General features: G+C 37.0%; 2 protein-coding genes across 2 annotated transcripts in view; both read left to right on the forward strand.

Moving 5' to 3' along the window:
• Positions 1 to 7,999, forward strand: part of plcd3a (phospholipase C, delta 3a) — a 41,120-nt gene extending 33,121 nt beyond the window's left edge. The window contains exons 9-15 of the mRNA XM_052139230.1: positions 1,008 to 1,163; positions 2,279 to 2,432; positions 2,988 to 3,104; positions 3,815 to 3,993; positions 4,515 to 4,650; positions 5,515 to 5,664; positions 6,416 to 7,999. Of these exons, the coding sequence (XP_051995190.1) occupies positions 1,008 to 1,163; positions 2,279 to 2,432; positions 2,988 to 3,104; positions 3,815 to 3,993; positions 4,515 to 4,650; positions 5,515 to 5,664; positions 6,416 to 6,546 (1,023 nt within the window). The 3' untranslated portion in view covers positions 6,547 to 7,999. The remainder of the gene's footprint in view (positions 1 to 1,007; positions 1,164 to 2,278; positions 2,433 to 2,987; positions 3,105 to 3,814; positions 3,994 to 4,514; positions 4,651 to 5,514; positions 5,665 to 6,415) is intronic.
• Positions 8,000 to 8,967: 968 nt separating this feature from the next.
• LOC127652267 (glycylpeptide N-tetradecanoyltransferase 1-like) lies at positions 8,968 to 26,952 on the forward strand. Its single transcript, XM_052138410.1, has 12 exons — positions 8,968 to 9,103; positions 13,935 to 14,037; positions 14,261 to 14,405; positions 16,599 to 16,717; positions 16,842 to 16,933; positions 18,312 to 18,428; positions 20,695 to 20,865; positions 21,507 to 21,615; positions 21,857 to 22,027; positions 22,678 to 22,845; positions 23,099 to 23,236; positions 26,358 to 26,952. The coding sequence occupies exons 1-12, from the start codon at positions 8,994 to 8,996 to the stop codon at positions 26,376 to 26,378; spliced, it is 1,464 nt and encodes a 487-aa protein (XP_051994370.1). The 5' UTR covers positions 8,968 to 8,993; the 3' UTR covers positions 26,379 to 26,952.
• Positions 26,953 to 27,183: the final 231 nt, after the last annotated feature.

Raw genomic sequence — 27,183 nt, forward strand, 5'->3', positions numbered from 1 at the left:
CCACATCTATGTTTTGCCATTATTTGTTTGTTGTACAGTATATGTATATGTATATGTATATGTATGTATATTAACAGTATGCATTTTTTTATTCATATGAATACCTGAAAGACCTACTACATTTGCTAATAGTATAAAAGAGACTCAGAGCACATTACGCTGGGTTTTGTATCCAACTATGCAATGCACTCATCCTTTAATTTCCAGTGAAACAGAAGTAATTGGTAGTATTATCATGCAATTTTACTTTTAATTTGATCAGACAGACAAGTGCTTTGAGATTTTTCACAAAATTGTATGCATGTGCAAAATAATCATATTTATTTCTGAGATGATTACTCACTAAATTAAACATTTTATATATTGAGATCATGTGACAACAATGTAGCATATGACATTTTGAAACATATATCATTGCATATTGCATACTGCTTCACATACAACTTGTAAAAAATAGCTGGCAGTACATAGTATGTACTACAAAGCATGCAGTAAGCGGTACAGTAGTATTCCATTCTGAGCGTGCCTTTCTGTATGTTTCCCCATCATAACGTTATGATTTCTTCTTTCTTTTGGCCTATCCCTGTTTGCATTTGGAGGATTATCAGTAGAAATATCTGACCCTAGCTTCCTTCAAAAATGCATACTATAGCCAGTAGAGTTTGAGTTCTTGTGCCGTGAAATGTGCAGTTATTAAGTATTTGGAAGAAGTCAACACATGCCAGTGCTCATACTCATATAGTTTAAACTTTTCATATTCATGGAGTATTCTCCTCCTCATTCTGCACTGTTTCCAAGACTCATCTTTCATGACACAATTCTTTCTAATTATTTTAGCTTTAGTGTTGCTATTCCAACATTCCAGCTTCTAATGTTCTTATTGTTGTAGCACTATTACTTTCTTACTGACACATTTTCCTAAAACTGTTATCTCCCAATTAAGGACAAAGAATTTTTGGTTTTGGGGAACAGTTTTCTCATTTATATTTAGCCTTTTTTTACTGTAGGAGTTGATGGGGCGAATCCTGCTGAAGGGGAAGAGGAGGAGTGGTCTGCTGGGCAAGACTGACAGCTGCACTAGCTTTACATCGAGCTCAGATTCAGAGGAGTCAACTGCTGGAGGGGGTGGGAACAAGGGCTCAAACAAAAAGGACCCTGGAAAGGTCTGTCTTGACGCTGACTCTGTTACAGTGCAGATACTTTTGGGCCAGTACACTGTTTTGTGTGTAATTGTGTGACATACTGCAGTAAACAATTGTGTTATACTGTATATTGTGCAGTGGGGTCCAAAAGTGTAGACCACTAAGTAGAATATTCTTTGCATTTTTCTAATTTGATAAAAGAAATTTCAGTGCAAATTATATTATCAATTTGACAATCTGAGTGAAAACTTTTGAATTTCAGAATTTCTTGTTTTGTTTGCTGTTAAAGGGATAGTTCACCCAAAAATTAAAATTCCCTCATAATTTACTCACCCTCATCCCATCCCAGGTGTGTATGACTTTCTTTCTTCTGCTGCACATAAAGATATTTAGGATAATATTTCAGCTCTGTTGGTCCTCACAATGCAAGTGAATGGGCACCAAAAATTTGAAGATCCAAAAAAGCACATAAAGGCATCATAAAAGTAATCCATATGACTCCAGTTGTTAAATCCATGTCATCTGAAGTGATATGATAGGTATGGATGAGAAACAGATAAATATTTAAGTCCTTGTTTGCTATAAATTCCCCTCCCTGCCCAGTTGGTGGCGATATGGAAGAAGAATGTGAATCGTCCAAAACAAAAAAAAAATGTAACTTAATTTAATTTCACTTTTATTACAGTATTTATTAGAGCTGGACTACACAAGTTTGTACAAAACCGGATGATCCATGTTATCCCAGCATGATTTTAGAATTTCCAAAGAGCTTCTTGTGTGCTTTAATGGAAGCAAGGTAACTGAACTTTTGTATAAAGTGTTAACCTGGTCAATGGTACGTATATGCTTATATTTGACTAGTCGTCTAAAAAAATGGGGAAGAATTTAATTTCAAAAAAACTTAAAGTGGTCTTGGACGTCTGGATCCCACTGTATGTGTTTGGTTTAGCATAACATTTGGAATATTTGATAAAATGTTTTGTCCATTTTTCAGCATGGTCATAGCTCAGGTATTTTATTTAGATACTGTACATACTGCATCAGAGATACAGTATACAGGGAGGAAATGTGTGTATACTGCCTAAATTGTTTCTCTATTGTGTGCATGCATTTATGTGTATAATTTACCTCCCCAGCTTGTGAGCTCCAAACTGAGTCCAGAGCTATCAGATCTGGTGGTGTACTGTGAGAGTGTACCCTTCAATGGTTTCGAGACAGCCAATCAGAGACCTCCTAGTGCGATGTCCTCTTTCTCTGAGAATGATGCGCTTAAACTCATCAAAGAGTCAGGTGAGATGAACAGAACAAACATTTGCAATCTTAAACTGTATATTCACTGGTATCATGTCATGTTCTTCATGCTTTGGGTCTTTAGTTATTTTACCACAATAAGTTGTATGTAGTTTGTTTGCAATTGGTCAGCTTTAGTGTTTCCTTTGTGTTTATGTTATAAAGAGTGTGGGAGAAGCTACACAGAAACTGTTTGCCTAATGACAAGCTACTCATACTTTAAAGCAGTAAAGGTATAGTTAAGCTATCCTTTTGCAAACTAGTTGTTTAAATTGAAACTGTAGGAGGACTATATAATTTGTTCAATAAAGAATTAAAATTTGGATGACAGCATTATACTTGAATACAAATTTACACAAAATACAAGAAATAATGAAGCATTTTGGCATACTAAATCGCTGCTTGCTGATAAAAATAGCTTGTAACTGGAACAGTCCTTTGTTTTGAACAGCTGAAGACAAATGTGCTCTTTCTTCTTTTGGTTGCCTGAGTATACTGTATGTCTCTGTGCATTTGCTTGATTGTGCGTGTGCATATGCTTTTTGTCCACTGTAGGAAAGCTGTTTGTTCGACATAACAGTAGGCAGCTGAGCAGGATTTATCCATCTGGCCAGAGGCTACAGTCTTCTAACTATGATCCACAGGACATGTGGAATGCCGGCTGCCAGATGGGTGAGCTCACTGAGCACTCTAATAGGGAAAAGTATTTTAACACACTTCAGTTTTAAATGCTTATAGTGTTTTGTTGGGGTATATTAGCTGTAGTTTGATGTGGTTAAATGGTGACTCAGCTTTTTTAAAAGGAATATTTGGGTTCAATACAAGTTAAGCTCAATCGACAGCATTTGTACCATAGTTTTGATTAACACAAAAATTATTTTGACTCGTCATTCCTGTTCTTTAAAAAAACATAAATCTGGGTTCCAGTGAGGGACTTACAGTACAATGGAAGTGAATAGGGCCAATCCAGAAACTTTAAAATACTATTTCAAAAGTAGAGTCACAAGATGTAAACAATATGCATGTTAACATTATTTTGCCATGATGATGTAATGTCAACTAACCCTTAAATCCTAAAATGATTATTTAAACTTATTTAATATAAGTGCTTTTATAAAATAATAAGCTTTACATTTCTGCCTTCCATAATTGTCCTCTTCACTTTCATTTTAAGTGCCTCTCCATTTGTGCTTTTATTTTATTTTTTTAAGATAAATATTTTTTTTTTCTGGTAATCAACATTATGCCATAAATACTGTCGATTTTGCTTAAATTCTGTATTGCACCCAGAAAATTCCTTTAACATAATGTAGAGAATAATTCTTAGATTATTCGATTGTTAAGCCATTTCATGTTGCTTCATTCTTCTCTCTGTTCTTCAGTGGCTCTGAACTTCCAGACACCAGGAGAGCAGATGGATCTGAACCAGGGACGCTTTCTGCCCAATGGATCCTGTGGATATGTGCTCAAACCTGACTTTCTGTGTCAGCCTAAGTCCAGCTTTGACCCTGAGAACACAGGTGGAGGGCCAGGACATACACCTACACAACTTACTATACGGGTTGGCAACACCTCTTACTCTATCTTTGTAGTGCTGTAACTTGAATCTTATGTGCCCCAGTGCAAAAATACTTGATAGGCCGATAGCCATGTAAGCAGATGGCTTTCTACACCAAGGTCTACACACTGAAGTTTTTGTTGAATAACTCCTTCAAAAGGCATGTGATATATCATTTGAAATGAGGAATTTTTATATTTTACTGAGTACGGTGTTATGCTTAAAAGACTTATTAGCTAATGTATATATTATTGAGTATTTTAGAATTTAAAAACACAATGGACGAGATGCATAGTGTATAAGAGAGCAATAAATAGTTGCTCATTAATTGTGTGCATAGAAGAGCGAAGAGTGCCGGTTTCTCTGTTATCACAAATCTTTAATAGCATGGCTTGCATAATCGAAACAATTTGTGGAAAGGCTCTTTAACTTGACAAAAAATATAATAAATACTTCTCAGTTTCCTGTGTACTTTGCAAATATTTTTTAACTGTACTTAGTGAAGTATATTGTTTCTTTCACAGGTGATCTCAGCCCAGCAGCTTCCCAAGATAAACACTGACAAGCCCAACTCCATTGTGGACCCACAGGTCTCGGTGGAGATCCATGGAGTTTCCATTGATAAGGCTCGTGCTAAAACTCAGCGCATTGACAACAATGGTGAGGCCGTTGAGATTGTGTCAGTATTGGAACTAAGGGTGTTTACTAAATTGCAGTAGTGCACTTTTGTATAATTTGTTAGAACTGCAAAGACAAAGTCCTTTTTTTAGAGTGTGATAGAAACATTAGAATGAATGCTCTGTTTGGTTAATTTAACCCTTTTAGTTGTGTGATCACATTTTTGAAGTCTCAAGAAGGACTATTAAAGGATACGTATTCTCAATGTAGCAGCTGAAACCAGCGCATACTGTATTTACATTTTTTTGTAAATTGCCAGGATACTGGAACAAACCTCATGAAATAAGGATAAATCGGGACGTCTGGTCACCTTACCTTTTTTGCCACATTAATATGATCCATGACATTCTTTATTCAACAAGTTACACTGAATTTTAATAAAAACGCTTCTGACTTAATTCAAATTTTAAAAAAAATTTCAGAGCAAGCAAAACAATCATATTTGGATTGTGACTCTGTGAGTGTGTGTGTGAGTGTGTGTGTGTGTGTGTGTGTGTGTGTGTGTGTGTGTGTGTGTGTGTGTGTGTGAGCGTGTATTTATCACTTTGTGGGGACCAAATGTCCCCATAAGGATAGTAAAACCCGAAATTTTTGACCTTGTGGGGACATTTTGTCGGTCCCCATGAGGAAAACAGCTTATAAATCATACTAAATTATGTTTTTTGAAAAGGTAAAAATGCAGAAAGTTTTCTGTGAGGGTTAGGTTTAGGGGTAGGGTTAGGTTTAGGGGATATAATATAAAGTTTGTACAGTATAAAAACCATTATGTCTATGGAAAGTCCCCATAAAACATGGAAACACAACGTGTGTGTGTGTGTGTGTGTGTGTGTGTGTCTCCCCCTGCAGGTTTCAACCCACGCTGGGATTGCACTCTAAGCTTTCAGTTACAGGTGCCTGAACTGGCCTTGGTGCGTTTTTTGGTGGAAGATCACGATCACACAAGCAAGAATGATTTTATTGGACAATTTACACTGCCCTTCACCAGCCTCCGAACAGGTATGTGTGGGTGTGAGTTTAGTTTACACTTACAGCAAGATGTTGTTTTATAAGAAAATAAGACTTTGTATATAGTATACACATGCTTTCCTGTTGAAGATATCTGTGCCTTTTAGTTTTTTCCCCAAGACTTCTCACCCACTGTATGGAAGCATACTATTAATAGTGTATATCCCCCAATAAATGCTGTTCAAAAACTTTGACATACATTTTTCTGGGTAATATAATGGAAATACCGAACATTGTTTCAAATGTAAAGGACACTAAAGAACAGGATCAAGCTTTGCTTAAAAAACAGCTTTAGTCCTTCTTGGAATGCTATCAAACAAGTCATCAACTGTGCGTATACATTATTAAAGACAAACAATCTTACAGTTCACTGAGACATGACTAAGCTGGAATACTTTGTTATTAATGCTGGTGTTCATGAAACTTCGCTGAACTTGTCTTGCTGTGTGTTAGGTGTTATTACATTCCTGGACTATGAGAACATTGTGACATATATCTATCTGTCTGTCTCTATATCTGTCTGTCTCTCTCTCTATCTGTCTTTCTCTCTCTCTCTCTCTCTCTATTTTTTGGTAGTTTTGTCATGTGATTTTGATTTGAAGTTTATTAAGCAATTTGAGGCCTAGCGACAAACCAACCTAGCGACTTGCCTTTGCAATTGCATTTGTAACTATAATTTGAAGTTAAACACCTTTTTATGTAGTATTGATTTTATTTTTTGTATGTGTTTATGATCCTCCAGGTTATCGTCATATTCACCTGCTAAAAGCAGATGGCTCCAGTCTGTCTCCCGCCACTCTGTTCATCCATGTCAAAGTGATACGACGAGGAGTTCCTATTAAAAACATTTCTGAGTGTATGGGCAAAGCCTGATTCTCTTTCATTGTGATTCTTGGGAAAGCTCATTTCTGAAAGTGTGCTCCTGAAGGACAAGCCCCTGAACTGGGCGGTTGATGTGCTGAAACCACCTAACTGTTCAGAATGTGACCACCAGACACACATCTCCATGAATCTGAAGAAAGACAGTGTTTGAAGAGCTGTGGTTTAAAGTGCATTTTGCTTTTTATTGTCAATATTTGGGTTTGTCTGAAGAGCAGAGCATCTGATCCGTAACATCTTACTGAAGTGTTATGGAGGAAGCTAAATATATTACGAAACCAGTATTGTTAGAAGTCATAAGTCAGTATTGTTTTTACTTTCTGTGGAGACACACATTTCTGTCTCTGTGAGCCTTGAATCAGAAATTTTAACACGTTTTATTAAACGATACTTTAATGTTTTAATTAACTAAACTAAAACTTTATTCTGGAAATGCTGGACATGAATTCAAATATGCATTGCCCTTGTTATAGTCTGTCTATAACTACAGTTTAACTGTTTTAGAATTTGAATATTGTAATATTCAAGAATTTGATGTGAGTGAGTTGTGAGAGTGAGAACAGGGTAAAAATGTGATGAGGAGAAACAGTCTATTGAAAGTGTACTGAAAGCATGAATGGAAATGTGAAAGGTTTGATAACGGTCATGACTACGTTTTTGTATGCAAGGATGTTTGTAACTGATGTAGACACAAGCATTTTCAGCAGAGTAATTATAGAGAAAATATATTTCTTTTTGTAATTAACACTTATTATGAAATCAGTGTTTAACACAGTGTCTGAGACAGAAGATTTCATTATTAAAAATAAAACCATGCATTGCACATGTGCAGTGTCCTAAGCCATACAAATGTGGCAAATTATACAACTTTTACATGACTTGTGGGGCTTGTGCTGCAGCAAGTAAAGTAAAGCCCTTTCCCTCTAGATGCTCCTTTGCCATTATAACATGTATGCAACCACTTTAATTTCATAAGTGAGTTAAAGTGAGACTTTGAAAGGTTTTGGGGTTTCTCTGCTTGTTGTACTTGGATGAGACAAATAATTTGTAATATATTGTCAACTGCTTCTTTGCAGATGTAATTTTTCTGCAAACGAGAGGTCTCCTACATCTTATATTTGAATGTCTTCTTTGTCATTGAGGAAAAAAAAATGTGTGTTTGTGTGTGTGATTGTTTTTAGGATTACAGACGGAAACAGTTTGTTTTAGTTTTTTGTTCTAGATTATGTGTTTTATAATACAGCAAATTAATTTTAATTAATTTAATATTAACATTTTCTTGATCGAAAATCAGACATTGATTGCAAATCTCTATCCTCCATCCTCTTGCAATAATACACAAATGCCTGCTGTACTGTACACAGTTGTGCCATTGTGCTGATTTTTGGTTTTTAATAATACGTTTTTAAAAAATGTAGGGCCTTTCAGAGCATGCCTACATTTTATAAATTTGTCTCAAATTATACCTAACTATTGTGACCTTTAATGACTTCTGCATGAATGCAACATACCTTTTTGTCTCCTTAAGTGTACAAATATGTACCCAAAACAAGGGCACCACCCTTGATGGCTTTGTACCTAAAACAGGTCTGGAAAGCTTCCGATGCTTTCATAATCTTACAGTTTTCACTTAGGATTGTCGGTTCTGATAAAGAGTTGAACATTTCAAAGTGAGTAGATTACTAAAGTAAGGGGCAGTTCACACCGAATGCATATTTTGTGTCCATCTCTGCTCTTCTTACATTGTTTTTCTATGTAAACGTGCTAGATGGATGCTATTTTTTCAGCGCCAATTTTTGACATCGTATTAGGTAAAAAGTAAGACTTTTGCCATTTTATAAGCATGTCTCTAGACACATGGGTTCTGTCCCAACCGTGTGCTCTTTATGACATTATATTAGCTGTTACCGTAGGCGGAAATCGCGGGGGATGGGGGAGTCAGGACCCCCCCCCCATCTGAGGGTTGCCCCCTAAAATATCATTAAAATATGTGTATTGTAAATAATATAAATAGATATAGTCTTAAAATAATTGTTTAAGAAATAAAATAATACAAATGCAAACGGGGCAACAACAACAACAAAAAAACCTGGTGTCCCCTTCAAAAATTGCTCTTGAGAATTGTTTTGTTTATTGTCCCCCCCAACATTTTGATGAAAGTTTCGCCCCTGGCTGTTACACAGTCATTTTGATATATATTAAGACAGACTAACACATTTCCACCACATATTAAACATCACAGCCATCACGTGGTCAACAAATCCATCAAACAGTGAAATTTAAAACATTTCAAATAATACTGGTATTAAACCATATTGAAGTAAATTCGGCCATGGATCAACTTTGAAAGAACTACAGAGAGCATCGTGCTTTGCGGCAGTGCACCAATAGTTTTGCGGGGCGTTAGGTCGCAAGGCGAGATCCTCGCTTCCTGGTTAAAGATGGCGGATGTGAATGAGACAGCACCGAAGCTGGAGAAAGAAACCGAGGTAGAAGACGACCACGGACATTGCAGCAATTGTGAAAATGAAGAGCATCACTGTGATGACGGGTGAGTGTGCATGTGTTTTGTTGTTAGGTTGTAAACGTAAAATACTCTTCCTCTAGGCCCTGAAAGACATGGCCCTTGTTCGGCAAGGTTGAGGCACGCTTACAGCAGCATAGATAACTGCCCACTGGCGTCACGCCATTGGCTCATTGGGTTGATTGATTGGCAGATCTCTTAAATGATTGGTTCAGACGGCGTCAATCAAACAAGAGGACGGATCCGTATGGCCATTAGTTCTCTGGGATCATGGGCATGTACGTGAAGTGTTTAACAGCCTGAGTTTATGACAGGTTAGATTAAGGATTAATCTACCACGTGTTAATTATCTCATCGTGAATATTACACGTTTTTATATATTGCCACCTAAAATAATAAGAACCGCTTTCAAAACTGTTTAGGAGGCCTTATTGACCACTGGCCATTTTGTTGCCTAGATCTCCTGTCACTGACGTGATGTAGTTAGCTTGACTGCTGATAGTTGCAACAGAGGTATAGCTTATGGTTTTCATCCCCCTGTTTTCCTCATGGTTTCGTCTCGGTCCGGCGTGTTCATCGACGGTGCCTGGGTTTAACTTTCAGGACATAGAGCTCCTCTGTTATCAAAGTTAAACACTTTTTCCCCCACTAACCAGCCTCTTATCCTGCTACATGCCCCTCAATGTGATGTGCAGAGTCACATCTCGGTCGAATTAGTCAGGAGAGAGCAAAATAATGAATTCTATTTATCCTAATGATGTAATGGAAGTGTGCCAAAGAGGACATACCAATAATACACCACCAGTCTTGTCAGAATTCGCTTAAATTATGTGCCTTTTTACTGGTATTTAAAGAATAATTCGTCAAAAATAAATACACTTTATAGTTTAACTAATTCATTTACCAGACAGACAGACAGAATAAATAACAGTGCTACATGAGCCAGACACAATCTACACACTATATAATATGCATACATCAGAATGTGGAGGGATGTCTCCTGAAGTCCACTATCATCTCCACTGTTTTGAGCGTGTTTAGTTCAAGGTTGTGACCACACCAGACAGCCAGCTGTTCAAACTTCATACAGTCAAAAAGATATAGGTGTTAATAATATCATAGCAAGCTGTGTTGTGGGAGTTCATCAGTGTTTTGTATACAAATTAAATGAGAATCTTTCATTTATTCTGTTTAAAAAGGAATATTTCAAGAGATTTGTCATCTGTAATGTATTTAAATGTCCATCAAGTTTTTTAGGCAGGGTTGCCAACTTTGGCTACATGGTTGGAGTGAGATTTTGGGACTTGGGCTGAATCAATCACACACACACATTATTTATATTAGTAGGCCTAACACCTTAAATTTGTAACATCAAACCATACGATGAAAATAATGATAATTTTGTTTTGGGCATACTTAACCAATTAACCTTGTATTGACAATTTCAGAAGACGTGCATACACTGTCTGTCCCTTACTTTAGTACTCTAGACAACAAAACCCTTACTAACAATCTAAACTAGCCACAAACTAACTAGGTCGTTAGTTTCACGTGCAAATTAGCTTTTGATTCACCACAAATGTTTGCCAGAAGTTAGCAGCTCTTCGCCGGTAGTGGTGAACCTCCGGCAAACCTTTAACAACAATGGACAATTTGTCGCAAGTTTGCAGCCAAGCTCATTTGCGTATGAAAATTATCAGTGGCAAGTTTGCGGCAAATTTGCCATAAACTCTCGATTTTCGTAAGGGAAGTTTTGCCTGGGTTTAAAATGGTCTTCAGTGGACGTTATCCTAAATGGTCATCCACATGTTTGAAGTTGGTTGATTACATTATTGCAATTATTTAATCGTTAACAAAATAACTTAATAGCATGTTAACTTTGGCAATATGGGAGTTATTTTGATGGAACCTTTTGAATTTGACAATTATTATTTAGAATTGTTTTTGTGGTTTGTGAAATCTAACTATTATATTATAATCAAGCTACTTAATTGAATTAGCACTAGGGCTGCACGATCATAACAATTATTTTCCTTGATATTGCAGTTGCGATTATTTATTTTGATTAAAATAATTTACATTAAAATACTTATTTTGTGTGGGGCAACTGCTTGCCTTATGTAGGCTTCACATCGTGAGGACCATGAAATGGACCAAAAACATGTTGAAAATTTAAACGCAATGGCTGTAGACTCGAATGGGATCCTGTAATTAACACTTTTAACAATTGGTTAATTCTGGCAGCCATAAGTGTAATCTCGTGCTGCTCTAATTAGCACTTTATTTCTTTAGGGCAACTTATAATGTTATGACTGTACATAAGTTATCCACTTTACTGAGTTGGAACTGTGCTTCTAACGAAAATGTTGTTTTTCTTGCATCAGGCTTGATGACTCAAGTCAACTCTTGAAATATCTGAAGGCAAACATTGCCAATTTGCTGGATATTGACATCATAAGAACAGGAGGAAAACTTTGCTCATAATTCATGGAGGCCCAGACTTTTAATATTTTTTTATTGCACTTGCCCTTATCAAAGTGTACTATAGTAAACAGTGGCATTTAATAAGACCATTCTCATTACCATGGTTAGGTCAGTTTATGGGGTAGAGTGAGAGAAGACTGATGATGATGATAGAGACTGAGCCGGAAAGTGCGTGTCTCACAACAAATGCATGAGAGTTTGCAACCCTGCTTTAGTCCATTCTAGGCTTCAAAGCATAATTAATTCAGGCATACAACAAACAAAGCTTCTACACATTTGTCGGTAATGTTATGAGGATGTTTCTCAGTGCAGCTTTGTATCCATTTAAGCAATATTAAGCTTAATAGTGTCATATACATTGCAAATGTATTTACATTTTGCATTTTGAACAGCATCTTTGCTTCGTCCCTCTAACACGGATGGTTGCCTGTCCAAGATCATAATCTTGTTTGTCTGAAAGTCTTTGTGTTATGGTATGGCCCACATCCCCTCAAACACACAAAACACACATTTTCTTTCTGCAAGTCATGTGATAGGCCATCTGTCCCCCTTTAACAAATGTAGCTCAGTGCTCTCATCTCTCTCCCTGTGGACATTAAAAGGATTATGTGTGCGTCTGTCTAAGTATGCTGCACTGAATCCAGTTAGCCCTACCTTGGTGTATTACACTTAAGTTACTGTGGTATGAGGCTTGGCTCCTGTTTCTTGTCATTACCTTTAAAAATATGAATTATTAATGTTTTTGGGGAAAAGAATACATGTTAAATTTAGTTTGTGTATCATCCAAGACAAAGATGGATCTTTTTGTTAAATTCGATTAAAATAAAAACAGTATTCTTCGTAGGGATTTCCTGTTACTGATACCTGAATTTGGTCTGATACCGTGCTCATGTACTTGTATTTGTGCTTGTAAAAACTTTACAATACCATCTGACATACAAATGCCATTCTGTAAACATTAAAGCTACACTATGTAACTTTTGGCCTTCTAGTGGTTAAAAAAATAAAACTGCATGTGTCTTGCGTAAGATAATTTTTTGGTTGTGTTTCGGCTCTGCTCCTCTGCACGGATGAATGCAGTTCGAGACACCGGTGTACACATGAATACAGGACATCTTATCAGAGTGAATGGACAAATAAATAAATAATGAAAGAAAGGAAAATATGGATATCCGAAAACATGTAATCTGAGCAGATAAGTGCCATATCTTATGCTGTTGTTTTGACTTATTGGAAACATTGATGTTTTGAAAGAAATGACGTTAAAAAAATTAGGCAACATTTGTTAACATTAGACATAGTGATTGCTAGTCTGATGAGGTCAAACGTTGTAACGTTTTTATAACTGCAGGATATTCTTGCCAAATAGACCATGAAAGTAACTCATTTACAGCTCGTCATTGTTACCAACCAGTGGTCAACATCATTTCAAGACTCACATGTTCTTGGCAAGCCTTGGACTAAAGGATTTATTTATATAAAATGGTTGCCGTTATAAAGAAAAATACACACGTGTGCTGGCAAGTAAAAAGCTCTGCACCGATTACAGTATAATTATTTTATTTCTCCACACACACATGCACGCGTATTTATTTAATTAAATGGCAGCCTTTTGCTGTTTAATAATCACATTAGGGCACATAGCGACCTGGTTTATTTAGCTGAATTTAAATGGTAAAATGTACGACAGCGATATTAGAAGATTCACTGTAATACTACTACTGCTAATAATAATAAAAAAAATACTAAATCAATAGTTATTCTAATCTACAATTATGTAAAAAATTTATTATGTTTTCATTTGGATAAAGTTCTAATGAATTATGAATTTAGACACCATTTTGATGAAAAAAATTATATAAACTGTTGATATGGAATCCAGAATTTATTTTTACAACAAAAAAAACCAAGTATCGGAATCTGCAAGTACCGAAAAGGAAGCATCAGTACTCTTACTCATTCTCAAAAGCGAATGGTATCGGGACATCCCTTATTCTGTGTAAAACTGCATTAGAACAAAATATCATGTGAAAAACAAGCACAATACAAATAAAATGGAACTGAATTTAATTTAGGCTAGTTCTTTCATGTTAAAGTAGGCCTAGTTAACTCGTATATTAAAGGTAAAAGAAACTTTGAACCATTACTCTTATGTCTCTTTGCTAAATTCTGAGAGAATTCCTGTTCATATGTTAGCTGAATTCCAAAGCTGAGGCTCTTAACATAAAAATAACACCGATTGCATCAGAAATAACCACTGCTCTATTGAGATGAAGTCTGTTGACCTTTCACCCGAATTGCACACAGTTACTGCTGAGTGGACATTGCCTCACTGTATAGCTGTCTGTGTCAATTGAGTTCATATGACCTGCAGGGAGAAGGGCAACCCAGGTGCCAAGAAGAAGAAAAAGAAGCAGAAGAAAAAGAACAAGGACCAGTCTGGTGGCAAAGATGCAGTACCAGATCCACTGGCCACAGTGAGTGTGTGTCTAAAGTAACATTACACTTGATCTGTCAAAACAAGGACTGAATTCACTCTCAAAAATGTGTTTTTTTGGAGACAATTCCAGACACAAACCATGGTGTTAGCATCTGACACCTTCACTTTACCATACTACCGTCACAGTACTTTTATGTAAGCATTAACGTAAGCATTCTCATTGTTCCATTTTCATGTCTCTTTCTCTCTCTCTCTCTTAGGCAAACTCCCTCCCTGCAGATAAGTTACAGGAGATTCAGAAGGCCATCGAGCTGTTCTCAGTGGGACAGTGCCCAGCAAAAACCTTGGAGGAGGCCACACGTCGCAGTTACCAGTTCTGGGACACCCAGCCTGTTCCTAAACTTGGTACTGATAATTTACACCAATATTTTCTGCAGTCACTTGCATTCTGTTACATCCCAAAAAATTTGTATAAATTGGGAATGCCCAATTTCCAATGCACTCTAAGTCCTCTTGGTTGAATAGTAACTCGACTCTGTCTGGGTGGCAGAGGACGAATCTCAGTTGCCTCTTATCACGTGGCTTGTTGAGCACGTTATGTGGAGACATAGTGCGTGTGGAGGCACTATTCTCTGCGGTATCCACGCACAACTCTCTGTGTGCCCAACTGAGAGCGAGAACCACATTATAGTGACCACGAGGAAGTTAACCCAACGTGACTCTACCCACCCTAGCAACCGGGCCAATTGGTTGCTTGGGAAGCTTGACTGGAGTCACTCAGCACTTCCTTGATTCAAACTTGCGACTCCAGGTGTGATAGTCAGCGTCTTTACTTGCTGAGCTACCCAGTCCCCCCCGTTTAAGTCTGGCATCATGTTAGTGTCTGCATTGTGTAGTGGCAAACTGAAATAAAACTGAAAAGTAGCGATTGACCGATATATCGCCCAAGGCCAATAAATTGGCTGATATCTGATATTTTTAAATTCTGTATCAGCTGTTTAACCGATTATTTTCTTAATCGGCGATGGTGCGGAGAATCGCCTGATTGCATGTTAAGGAGCCATCTGAGAATTGTTAATGACCAATCTCAGTTCATTTTGTTATGTGCCATTGTTACCTCAATAATAGGCCGTAACTGTATTTTCTTATAATAGGCAAAAATCAATAAAAATTCATAAATGTCTGCAAATATGTGGAAATCTCTTAAGCAGATATAATTCACAAACCTCACAAAAATTCCAGTGTTTTCTTCCTTTGATGCGCTCATATATTTTCATCTTAAGTGTTTTTTTTGTTTTTGTTTGCCTGGATCAAAACTGTGTCCCTCTGACTTACAAATTGTTGGTGCCAGATGGGCTGGTTTGAGCATTTCTGTAACTGCTGATCTCCTGTCATTTTCACACACAACAGTCTCTAGAGTTTACTCAGAATGGTGCCAAATACAGACAGTGAGCAGAAGTTGAGTGGATAGAAATGGCTTGTTCATTAGAGAGGTCAACAGAGAATGGCCAGACTGGTTTGAACTGACAAAGTCTACGGTAACTCAGATAAACGCTCTGTACAATTGAGGTGAGAAGAAAAGCAATCAGAATGCCATTCTGATATACAGGGTTGGTGCTGTTTTGGCGGCACGAGGGGGACCTACACAATATTGGGCAGTTTTAATGTTGTGGCTGATCGGTGTATGCAATTTTCTATTATACTGTATTATATTGTGTGATATACAGTGCCTATGGAAAATAATCATACCCCTTTGGAATAGTCACTTTTTTGTCTTACAGCCTGAAACCAAAATTACAACATTCAAGTAATGAAGAAAAAAAAAAAAAGCCGACAGTTCCAAGAATTTGTAAAATAGGAAAAACTAGAATAACAAGGTTGTCAACTTTGTTTAAAACAGTGGCAATGAAAAGTGGCAATACAACTAACCTTTAGCTCAACTAAAACATTACATCCCATCCAGTTTTCTGAGCTGGGAACAAAAACCACAGTTGGAGATGGAGAGGGGCCTCCCTGACATAGATTGGGGAATATTTGTACAAAAATTCTTGAGGAAAAGTTGTGGCTCTCTGCTTGACAACTGAAGATGGGCAGAGGGTTAATAATTCAGCATGACAATGACCCTAAACACACCAGCAATAAACATTGCAATGGGAAGGTCAATGTGCTTGAGTTGCCGAGTCATAGTTCTGACCTAAATCCAATATGTAAACTGTGGATGGACTTGAAGAGAATTTGACTGAACTCGAACAATTCTGAAAGGAATGGGAAAATATTATCTAATCTAGGTGAGCAAAGCTAGTAGAGACATATCCCTTTATTATCATTTTATACATTTTTGGAACTGTTGCCTTTTTTTATTACTTGAATTTTGGAAGGCAACATTTGTCAAATAAAGCTGGAAAAAAACTTTTAATGGTTTTGATTTGAAAACTTAACTATTCCAAAGTGGTGTGAGGAATGTTCAACAGGCACTGTATCATTATTATATCGGCCCATTGGCAAGTCTGCTCTCTGGATTTCGATTTGAAAAGATTTTTGTTAACTTGCGTGAATATGTTGTGAGACTGATGTCTAAAGTGTCTTTCATTTGTATAGGAGAGACGGTGACATCACATGGTTTCATTGAGCCAGATAAAGATAACATTCGAGAGGAGCCCTACAGCCTCCCACAGGGCTTCACCTGGGATGCTCTAGATCTGGGAAACTCTGTAGTGGTACAACACAAACTTCAAAATTTCTCTAACTCTTAGACATATCAATTTACACTGGACTTCAGGAAAAAACATTGTCTCTAAGTTTGTTATAATTTTCTTTCTTTCTGTTTGTCTCTCTCTGAAGTTGAAAGAGTTGTACACTCTCCTAAATGAGAACTATGTGGAGGACGATGACAACATGTTTCGTTTTGATTACTCACCCGAATTTCTGCTCTGGTAAGGCAATACATCCAAGAATTTTAGTTAATTTTACTTTTATGCAAAAATGTTTTTTCATTAGTTTTTTCTCTGTAGTTAATAAAATATTTTAATTGTAAAGCAGTGGTTCCCAACCGTTTTCCTGGAGGCCCCCCAACACTGCACATTTCGTATATCTCCCTTTTCTGACCTTACCAATTCCGGTCTTGAAGTCTCTACTTACGAGCTGATGAGTTGAATCAGGCGTGTTTGATTAGGGAGATATCCAAAATGTGTAGTGTTTAGAACCACTTCTCTAAGAATTTAAAGGAAGACGTTTTCCAACGAAAAGGAATAAATGGAATGTAAACACTGCAAAAAGAAACATCCCTTTTTCATGACACTGTATTTTAAAGATTATTTTGTAAAAATCCAAATAACTTCACAGATCTTTCTTGTAAAGGGTTTTAACAATGTTTTTCATGCTTGTTTAATGAACCATTAACAATTAATGAACATGCACCTGCGGAACGGTCGTTAAGACACTAACAGCTTACAGACGGTAGGTCACAGTTATAAAAACTTAGCACACTAAAGAGACCTCATTCTGAGATTACCCTCCAGCATGACAATGCCACCAGCCATAATGCTCGTTCTGTGCATGATTGCAATTATATAGCGCCTTTTTAACCTTAACGGTATTCAAAACACTTTACACTGTGACTCATTCACCCATTCACACACACACATTCATACACCAATGGTGGCAGAGCTGCCATGCAAGGTCATGTCACTGGGAGCAACTTGGGGTTCAGTGTCTTGCCCAAGGACACTTCGACGTGTGGGCCGGGATTCGAGCCCCTGCAATTTGTGGCTGACCCGCTCTACTAACTGAGCCACTGCCGCCCCAGTTGGTGTTCTGCCATGGCCAGTGAACAGCCCAGATCTCAATCCCATTGAGCACGTCTGGGACCTGTTGGATTGGAGGGTGAGGGCTAGGGCCAGTCTCTTCCAGAAATGTTCAGGAACTTGCAAGGGCCTTGGTGGAAGAGTGGGGTAACATCTCAAGAACTGGCAAATCTGGTGCAGTCCATGAAGAGGAGCTGCACTGATGTACTTAATGCAGCTAGTGGCCACACCAGATACTGACTGTTACTTTGACCCCCCCCCCGTTCAGGGACACATTATTACATTTCTGTTGGTCACATGTCTGTGAAACTTGTTCAGTTTACGTCTTAGTTGTTGAATCTTTTTATATTCATACAAATATTTACATATGATAAGTTTGCTGAAAATAAAAGTTGTTGAAATGTTTCAAGAGTTGAAATGTTTAATAATTTTTTTTTTTTAGTTTATGTGGAAATGTATCTTTGAAGCATCTTTGTCATTCTCGCTCTTCACTCTATTCTGCTTCCAGGGCTTTGCGTCCTCCAGGTTGGTTGCCTCAGTGGCATTGTGGAGTGAGAGTGAACTCCAATCATAAGCTAGTTGGTTTCATCAGTGCCATTCCAGCCAATGTACGCATCTACGACATGTAAGCAGTCTTAAGGGCTTAAAGTCTGTCATAATGCTAAAGTTCTCTTTTCTACTATTACATCATTTCTTCATCCAGTTGCCCTTACTCCCATCTCCCCTTCGGTGGACACATGTGAGCAGTTTTTAACATTTTTTACTGTTAAAATTTCTGGTATACGCTCACAGATCTTACCTACTAGTAATGATCCTGTTACCTATCCTGTTCCGCAAAATCTATTGACCTGTTTTGTACCTGTGTCCCTGTCTCAACTCAAACATATAATTGCACATATGAAGCCTACTGGTTCTATGTGTGATGTTATTCCATCCACTTTGTTTAAAGAGGTGGTGGAATCAATTGGTCCAAGTGTGTTATGGATTATTAACAGTAGCCTGACCACTGGTATTGTTCCCAACTGCTTTAAGCATGCTGTTATTCAGCCTCTTCTTAAGAAAGCAAACCTTGATTCATCTGATATGAACAGCTTTAGACCTATATCAAAATTGTCCTTTATGTCAAAAATATTAGAGAAGACGGTGCTTGCACAATTAAATGATTTTTTTAGCCATCAATAATTTGCTCGATCAATTTCAGTCAGGCTTCAGAGCTGGTCATAGCACAGAGTCAGCTCTGTTGAGAGTTTTAAATGATATTTTATTAGGTGTGGATTCTGGTAGTCCTGTTGGTCTTCTGCTGCTGGATCTTAGTGCCGCTTCGACACGGGTTGATCATGACATACTTATCAATCGCCTAAGGGACCAGGTTGGTATTCAGGGGTTAGCCTTGGATTGGGTCTCCTCATATCTCAAGGGTAGAACGATTTCAGTCTGTTTAGAGAACTGTTATTCATCAGTTGTTCCTTTAACATGTGGGGTTCCTCAGGGCTCCATTTTGGGACCCGCTTTATTCTCCCTCTACATGCTTCCGTTAGGAAAGATCTTTGAGAGGCATGGCATACACTATCATCTGTATGCTGATGACTCTCAAATTTACTTTCCTATTAAACATGGGAATCACCACTCTTTTGAGTCTCTGCATAAATGCATGGCCGATGTGAAGTGTTGGCTGGCAAACAACTTTCTTCAATTAAATGAGGATAAGTCAGAGTTTATTGTTTTTGGTCAAAGGGGATGTGACTTAAATTTAGAAAGAAATTTGTCACTGCTTCCAGGGAAAAAACTTCCCTATGTAAAAAACCTGGGTGTTATATTCGATTCTGAGCTCAGGTTTGATCGACAAATAAATGCTGTGGTTAAAAATAGTTTTTTCCATCTTAGAACTATGGCAAGGTTGAAGCCCATCCTTTCTTTTGATGATTTGGAGAAGGTTGTGCATGCCTTTGTGTCCTCTCGATTGGACTATTGTAATGCTTTGTATCTGGGTGTGAGTCAGGCCTCTCTCTCTCACCTGCAGCTGGTCCAAAATTCAGCTGCTAGGCTTTTAACTGGAAACAGGAAAAGAGACCATATCACCCCAGTTTTGATTTCATTACATTGGTTACCGATCCAATACGGAATCAAGTACAAAGTGTTGATGTATGTGTTTAAGGCTCTTCATGGTCTTGCACCTGAGTACATCTCTGCCTTAATAAGTTTGAATCAACCTTCAAGGTCTCTCCGCTCTAGTGATCAGCTGTGTCTGTCAGTTCCTCGATCTCGCCTAAAAACTAAAGGTGATAGAGCTTTTGCGGTGGCAGCCCCTAGACTTTGGAATGAGCTTCCATTGGTCATAAAATCATCTCCGTCTCTATTCTCTTTCCAGGGTGCCTTAAAAACGTATTTATTTTCCCTAGCTTTTAATTAATTGCATTATAATTTGTACTAGGTAGATTTTATCTTATTCTTGTTTTATAGGTTTTGAATGTTTTTTTTGCATTCTTAAGCTGTATTAATGTGATTTTATTTATTTTTTATTACTCCATGTACAGCACTTTGGTACCCAGTGTGGTTTTTGAAAGTGCTTTATAAATAAAATTGAGTTGAGTTGAGAGTTGAGTTAAGCCTATCTACATATAGGTTAAATTATTTAATTTAATTTGTGCCAAAATCATAATCTAAATCCAGAAGGATTTCAGAGTGGATCTGAATGTTTATCAGCTAAACCAATCACCTATTTGTGTAGCCCAAAATTGCACCCAAATATAAAAATACACTTAAGATGCTTGTTAATTTTACCTGTAAATTAGCCATCCATTTAATATTTTGCTCACATTATGCAGACAGGCACCAAGTACATACATGTGAAATTGATCTATCAAACTTCTGCTGCTCTTTGATACTCCCAGAGAGAAGAAGATGGTGGAGATAAATTTCCTGTGCGTGCATAAGAAACTTCGCTCGAAGCGAGTGGCTCCGGTACTTATCAGGGAGATCACAAGACGGGTAAACTTGGAGGGCATCTTTCAGGCTGTGTACACTGCAGGAGTGGTACTGCCTAAACCTGTGAGCACCTGCAGGTAAGACACAGATTTCCTCTCAAAATATGTATTATGTCTGTACATTTAGAGTCAAATATAATGAGCTAATGGTGTACATGTGTGTAGGTACCACTGGCTAGCAAATGGTGCTGTTTAATGAGACAAAAAAAAAATATTCCCCCAGGGTAATATTATTTGTGATTTCAAATCTCATGAAATTGTATTGGAGACATTTGCACACTATAGTGTGTAACCGTAAAAAAATCTGTGATCCTGCAATTTCTGTAAACATTATTAAAATGCTTTAATGCATAATCTCAAATGACCGTAATTTGTTTGCTATCTATGTGCTACTTTCTAGGAAAATTCTGGGTTTAATACAAGTTCAGCTCAATTAACAGCGTTTGCGGCATAATGCTGATAATGATTTTCGAAGTTACAGTGAGGCAGTTACAATGGAAGTCAATGGAGGCCAATTTTAGGAGGGTTTAAAGGCAGAAACGTGAAGCATATGATTTTATAATAATGTTGTGTATTATTTTAGTTATAAGATTCTTTAAATCATAATCAATAACATTTAATTAAAAATACAAAAACTTCCTGGCTGCAATTCCCCGTCCAGTTTTAGTATTCCGTTTCAAGCTAATTGCCATTCTACTTGCTTTCTGTTTCTGTCGTAGGTACTGGCACAGGTCACTGAATCCACGAAAACTAATCGAGGTGAAGTTTTCTCACCTGAGTCGGAACATGACTATGCAACGCACCATGAAGCTCTATCGACTGCCTGAGGTCTGTGCCAATCTGCCTTTCTGAACCTCTGTTATTTTACAATTGCTCTAAAACGTCCTTTCTTCTCTTTTAGCCCTTCTGGATATGCTTCTTTCTTCCTTCTCTATTTCCTACAGATTTCATCTTCATACACTGGCAGCCAAAAGTTTATTTCCATAAGAGCAAAATCTGTACATTATTCCAAACTTTTGGCTGCCAGTGTTTATCTGTTGTATAATATATTTTCTCTGTTCTTCTGTAGACTCCTAAAACTCCAGGTCTGAGGACGATGACTGTGAAGGATGTCCCAGCAGTTCAACGTCTGCTGAAAGAGTATCTGAGTCAGTTTAACCTGGTTCCTGTCATGAGCCCAGAAGAGGTTCAACACTGGCTGCTGCCACAAGAGAACATCATAGACACCTTTGTAGTGGAGGTACAAAATTAAAAGGCTACAAGAATACACTGAAAGCTATCATTTTAAACATCAGAAGACAACCTTCATGCATTTTCTCAAATGTTAGGTCAAATCAGTTTGATTAAAATCTGCAACAACACTGCTCGTCTAAAAGCTATAGTACTGTAGTGGGGTTAAGATATTATATTCCTAATATATGTATGCAGTACTGTAGATGTGAATGAGGAACTAGAGTTTGTGAACCAGTTTAAAGAATTTATTTAAATGGTTTATATAAAATGTATTTCAGATTTTTTCCTGCAATTCAACAATATAGCTAAATAAAAATGAAAAAATAAAATACAGTGCAAATAAAATTTTAAATTATAAAATGTAATGAATACTTTCAAAAGTAAATATTTATGTTTTAGATATTATATATTTTAAATTTTAAAATTGTTTTACACTTTTTGACAGATTTTACTCTATTACCGGTACAATAACAGTATTTTTAGTTTTTTGTTTTTGGCACTGATAGGCTATGTACATTTATAGGCTACATTCATCCTCATAGGATACTTTGATAACAATGCCCTGTTCGATACAATAACCGTCTTCTGCTAGGTTCTGAGAGGGTTTCATGATAAGTTGGATATTGGGTTGATTTAATGGACTTGAATGTGCTGTAGAGCCCTGAGGGGAAGGTGACTGATGTCCTGAGTTTCTACACGCTGCCGTCCACCATCATGAACCATCCTGTGCACCGCAGTCTGAAGGCAGCCTACTCTTTTTATAACGTACACACCACTACCCCCCTGCTGGACCTGATGGGAGATGCTCTCATCCTCGCCAAGATGGTCAGTCACTGAAAGCCTGTTAATAGCAAGTGATAATAACAAGTCTTGTACTTTTACCCTGAAATCTACCAACCTATTACATTAATTTGCACCACTGGACAAACTAGTTTTGTTTAGACTAATTAGAGATGAGATTGGAATTAACAATGTGTAATGGACATTTGCTTCAGAAGAATGTGTTAGATGCCCTCCTTTTGTAGCAATTAAGACCAGCACGTTTATGTAAGCCTTTCTTGTCTCATTGCCACTGTAGAAAGGATTTGATGTCTTTAATGCACTGGACCTAATGGAGAACAAGACTTTTTTGGAGAAGCTCAAGTTTGGCATTGGAGATGGAAACCTGCAGTATTACCTCTACAATTGGAAATGTCCCAGCATGGGCTCAGAAAAGGTAATATCATACATTTTGAAATATCATACACTTATGAATTTCTTTATGAAGGCTAGAGTGAGTATGGACATTGATAAGTTCATGCAGTAGGTGGCCACAATGCTATTGGGGATCTTTCTCTTCCAAAGCAGCATGGATTGACCAATATACTGCTCATTAAAGGGATAGTTCCCCCAAAAATAAAAATTCTCATAAAAAAAGTGTCTGATAACTGATATGCAGAACTGATTTTTAATTATTGTTTTCTGCTTTTAGACACCATAATAATATACATTTTTAATTGTAATATTTGTTTTAGCCTTTATTGAAAATGTACACCTGTTTAAGTCTCTTCACTTAAGAACTTACAGTTTTAAGTCTTTTGGAGACTTTGCACAATTTCTCTTTCTTGATTTGATTTTAACTTTGTTTTGGGCTAACTCTAACTTTATCATGGAAGAGTCTAAATATTGGTTACAAATATTGGTCAAATATATATTATTATCTATACAAAGCAGGCACTAAGTTGTGGTTTTAACATAATTTCTCTGATTCTCAATTTGCCTTTTTCCAACATGTTATGTAGTTATCAAACATCTATATACTATTCACTGAAAATAGCTAATTATTACAATATTATTATAATAATTGTATGCAGGTAATTACACGGTTTAATTCTTCACACCTGATGGTCAGAGGTGGGTAGAGTAGCCAAATGGGTGAACAATTACTTCCAAAACATGATTACTCAAGTAGAAGTAAAAGTGCTAATATAAATAATTACTTGAGTAAGAAAGTATCCAATTAAAAGAGTACTCGAGTAGTAACTCATGACATGATAGACATTTACTCCCCTATATTCCATTACATAATACACATTGAACAAGTACTACAGAATTATTATTATTAATTGAAATTCTGTAATCATTCACCATCATGTTTTTCCAAACCCGTATGACTTTCTTTCTTTCATGCAACACAATAAGATGTTAGACAGAATATTTGCCTGAGTCACTATTTACTTGAATATACAGTGAATGTGTTTTTTTATATGTATATATATTTTGAAAGTGAATGGTGACTGAGACTCTCAGTCCCTAACATTTTTTTTAACATCTTTTCTGTTCCACATAATACAAAGTGTCACACTGGTTTGGAACAACATGAGGGTAGAGAAATGATGACAGAATATTAAACTTTGGCTGAGCTATCACTTTAAAGAGATAGTTTACCCAAAAATGAAAATTCTCTCATCATTACTGGCCCTCATGCCATCCCAGATGAGTATGACTTCCTTTCTTCTGCAGAACACAAATTCAGATTTTTAGAAGAATATTTTAGCTCTGTAGGCCAAATATTTGATGCTCCAAAAAGCACATAAAGGCAGAATTAAAGTAATCCTTAAGACTCCAGTGGTTAAATCAATTTCTTCAGAAGTGATATGATAGGTGTGGGTGAGAAACAGATCAATATTTGTAATGTTTTGCTAGACCGCAGGGGACGATATGCAGAGAAGAATGTAAATCACCAAAAACACAAGAAGAATGTGATAGTGATCTGTTTCTCTGTTTCTCATCCACACCTATCACATCGCAAGATACTGATTTAACCACTGGAGTCTTATGGATTATTTTATGCTGACTTTGTTTGTTTGTTTAGCTTTAAAATGTTGCCACCCATTCACTTGCATTGTATGGACTTACAGAGCCAAGAAATTCTTCCAAAAATCTTCATTGAAGTTCAGCAGAAGAAAGAAAGTCATACGCATCTGGGGTTGCATGAGTTTGAGCAAATAATGAGAATTATAATTTTTGGGTGAACTGACCCTTTAAGGGCTCTTTTCAGATCTGGATGAATGTCAATAATAAATCTAGTAATTATTACAGTGAAAATGTCCCGCAAGTACTTTATATATAATGCTGAAATATAAACCTAAGCAAGATCATGCTTTATTAATGCTGCTTTTCACTATTTTTTCGTTTTAAAGTCCTGTCTGGATTCTTATTTCAGTGTAGTTACAGTTTTCAGTGTCGACAGTATTTAGATCGTTAGTTCTGTGCGACAGTACCGGCGCTCTCTAAATGCAGAGCATGCAGCCTACGTAGGGCACCAATCCTGATCGATTAAAAATGACAAACAGAATAAATATTTATTGTGTTATTATTTAATAAGAATAACAAATAAGGCCCAAGTATTTTATAATTTCATATGTGACGTTTCTGCACCAGCCCCAGAGCTCCGACACTCGTCCAAATTCACTCATTTCGTTCACTTACTGCTGAGATATAGTGCACTAACTGCCATTCACTATATAGGAAATAGTGAATGAGTAAACAATTGCGTACACAGCCACTCTCGTCACCACGATTGCCTTGTGCACATCACACGCGCAGAAAGGATTTATACAGTTAATCCGCATGAAGTAGTTGCGATTAGTTTCCAGTATCCCCTCGAGGGTGCGGGGTAAATGCATACTGCTCATGACATGCGGCACTGATATATTGCTGCACTGATTTAAAAATGTACACTTAAAAGCTGATGTCATATGAGCCCAGTTACAGAAACGCCCTGAAAATGACCATCTCAGTACACAGAAAAGCCAGCGTTAGAAATAGAGCCAAAATTTACCTCAACGTGCTGCCTGAAGTTGGAGCTGTGACTTTAATCTTGAAATATCAGCTTGCCTTGGTGTTAAAAGAAGGCATTGCATGACGAAACTATTCTTTTTGTCACTGTGCGGAGCAAAGAAAGAGTTTCATTTTGAAGAGTTTGATGCTGCTGCACTGATGATTTGAGTGACCGTCTCATCACTCAAGTGGGAGCGTCTCATCATGAGCAGCTGTGAACTTCTGCTCTTGTAAAAGTCCCATACAATAATCTCTCAATAAATTACACATTAATTCAAATTAAACACAGTAATGTAACGACAGTAACGCCACACATTGTAAAAAAGTTTTAAAAAAATAATTCTAAATTTACTTGAGTGAGAGTAAAAAGTTTTTAAACCACTTTTAAACCTACTCTAAAAGTAAAATTTCCCCCTAAATGTTACTCAAGTAAATGTAATGGAGTAAATGTAACGAGTTACTACCCACCTCTGCTGATGGTGAGCTGTAATGCTAAACTAATTGTTATCTTCTAGGTGGGTTTGGTACTGCAGTGACCCATTCCACCATCAGTGAGGACAAGTTATGACATTACGCACTGACCACCTGACAGATGCTACCAATGGACATCCTGATTGAGGAAGGAGAATTCACCGCCCATTTTTACATTTGAACTATGAACTTTTGGACCTGCACTACTGCTGCCAGGCTGAGAGAGGATGTGATTTCTCTTTCCTCTCTCATTTCTCCCTCACTTTTTTCTTATTTCTCTCTGCGCATGGACCTAAAGCCATTGTATTTACCATCATGAGAGTTGAGGAAACTTAATCTGTTATGATTGTTAATAATTGTGCACGCACACAAACACACTCCTATATATAACTACAAGAAAAGGTATTGTGCTACTCACGTTCTTAGATTCAACTTATACAGTATAACATGTTTACCCTCCATGCCCAGTGGGAGGCGATTTTGCAAAATAAAAAAGAGAGAGAAAAGGATGAAATCGTTCTTTCTCTTAAGTGTTTTAGAAAGGACTGAAAAACAAAACTATCAAGGACACAAATATTCTTAGAGGAAAAACTGCAAAAATCAAATGAGATAATAAAAATCCAAAGTGGACATGAAAAACGGCTTTTGTCTCATCTTAACCTCATTTTATTGCTATGGAAACGGTTTCTCCTTTCTATTGACAAACTTTGACCAACTGACAGGTGTGGTACACGGTGAGAGCTTTTTTTTGTCTTCTTTCTGCTTTTTCATTGCTTTTAATTTGTCCTCTAATCCGTTCATTGCATATTGGTGGCCCCTTTCACTGTATTGCCAACAGAAAAGCACCTATGTAAATAAACAAGGAAATAA

Source organism: Xyrauchen texanus, chromosome 12 (assembly GCF_025860055.1).
Source record: "Xyrauchen texanus isolate HMW12.3.18 chromosome 12, RBS_HiC_50CHRs, whole genome shotgun sequence".
NCBI lineage: Eukaryota > Metazoa > Chordata > Actinopteri > Cypriniformes > Catostomidae > Xyrauchen > Xyrauchen texanus.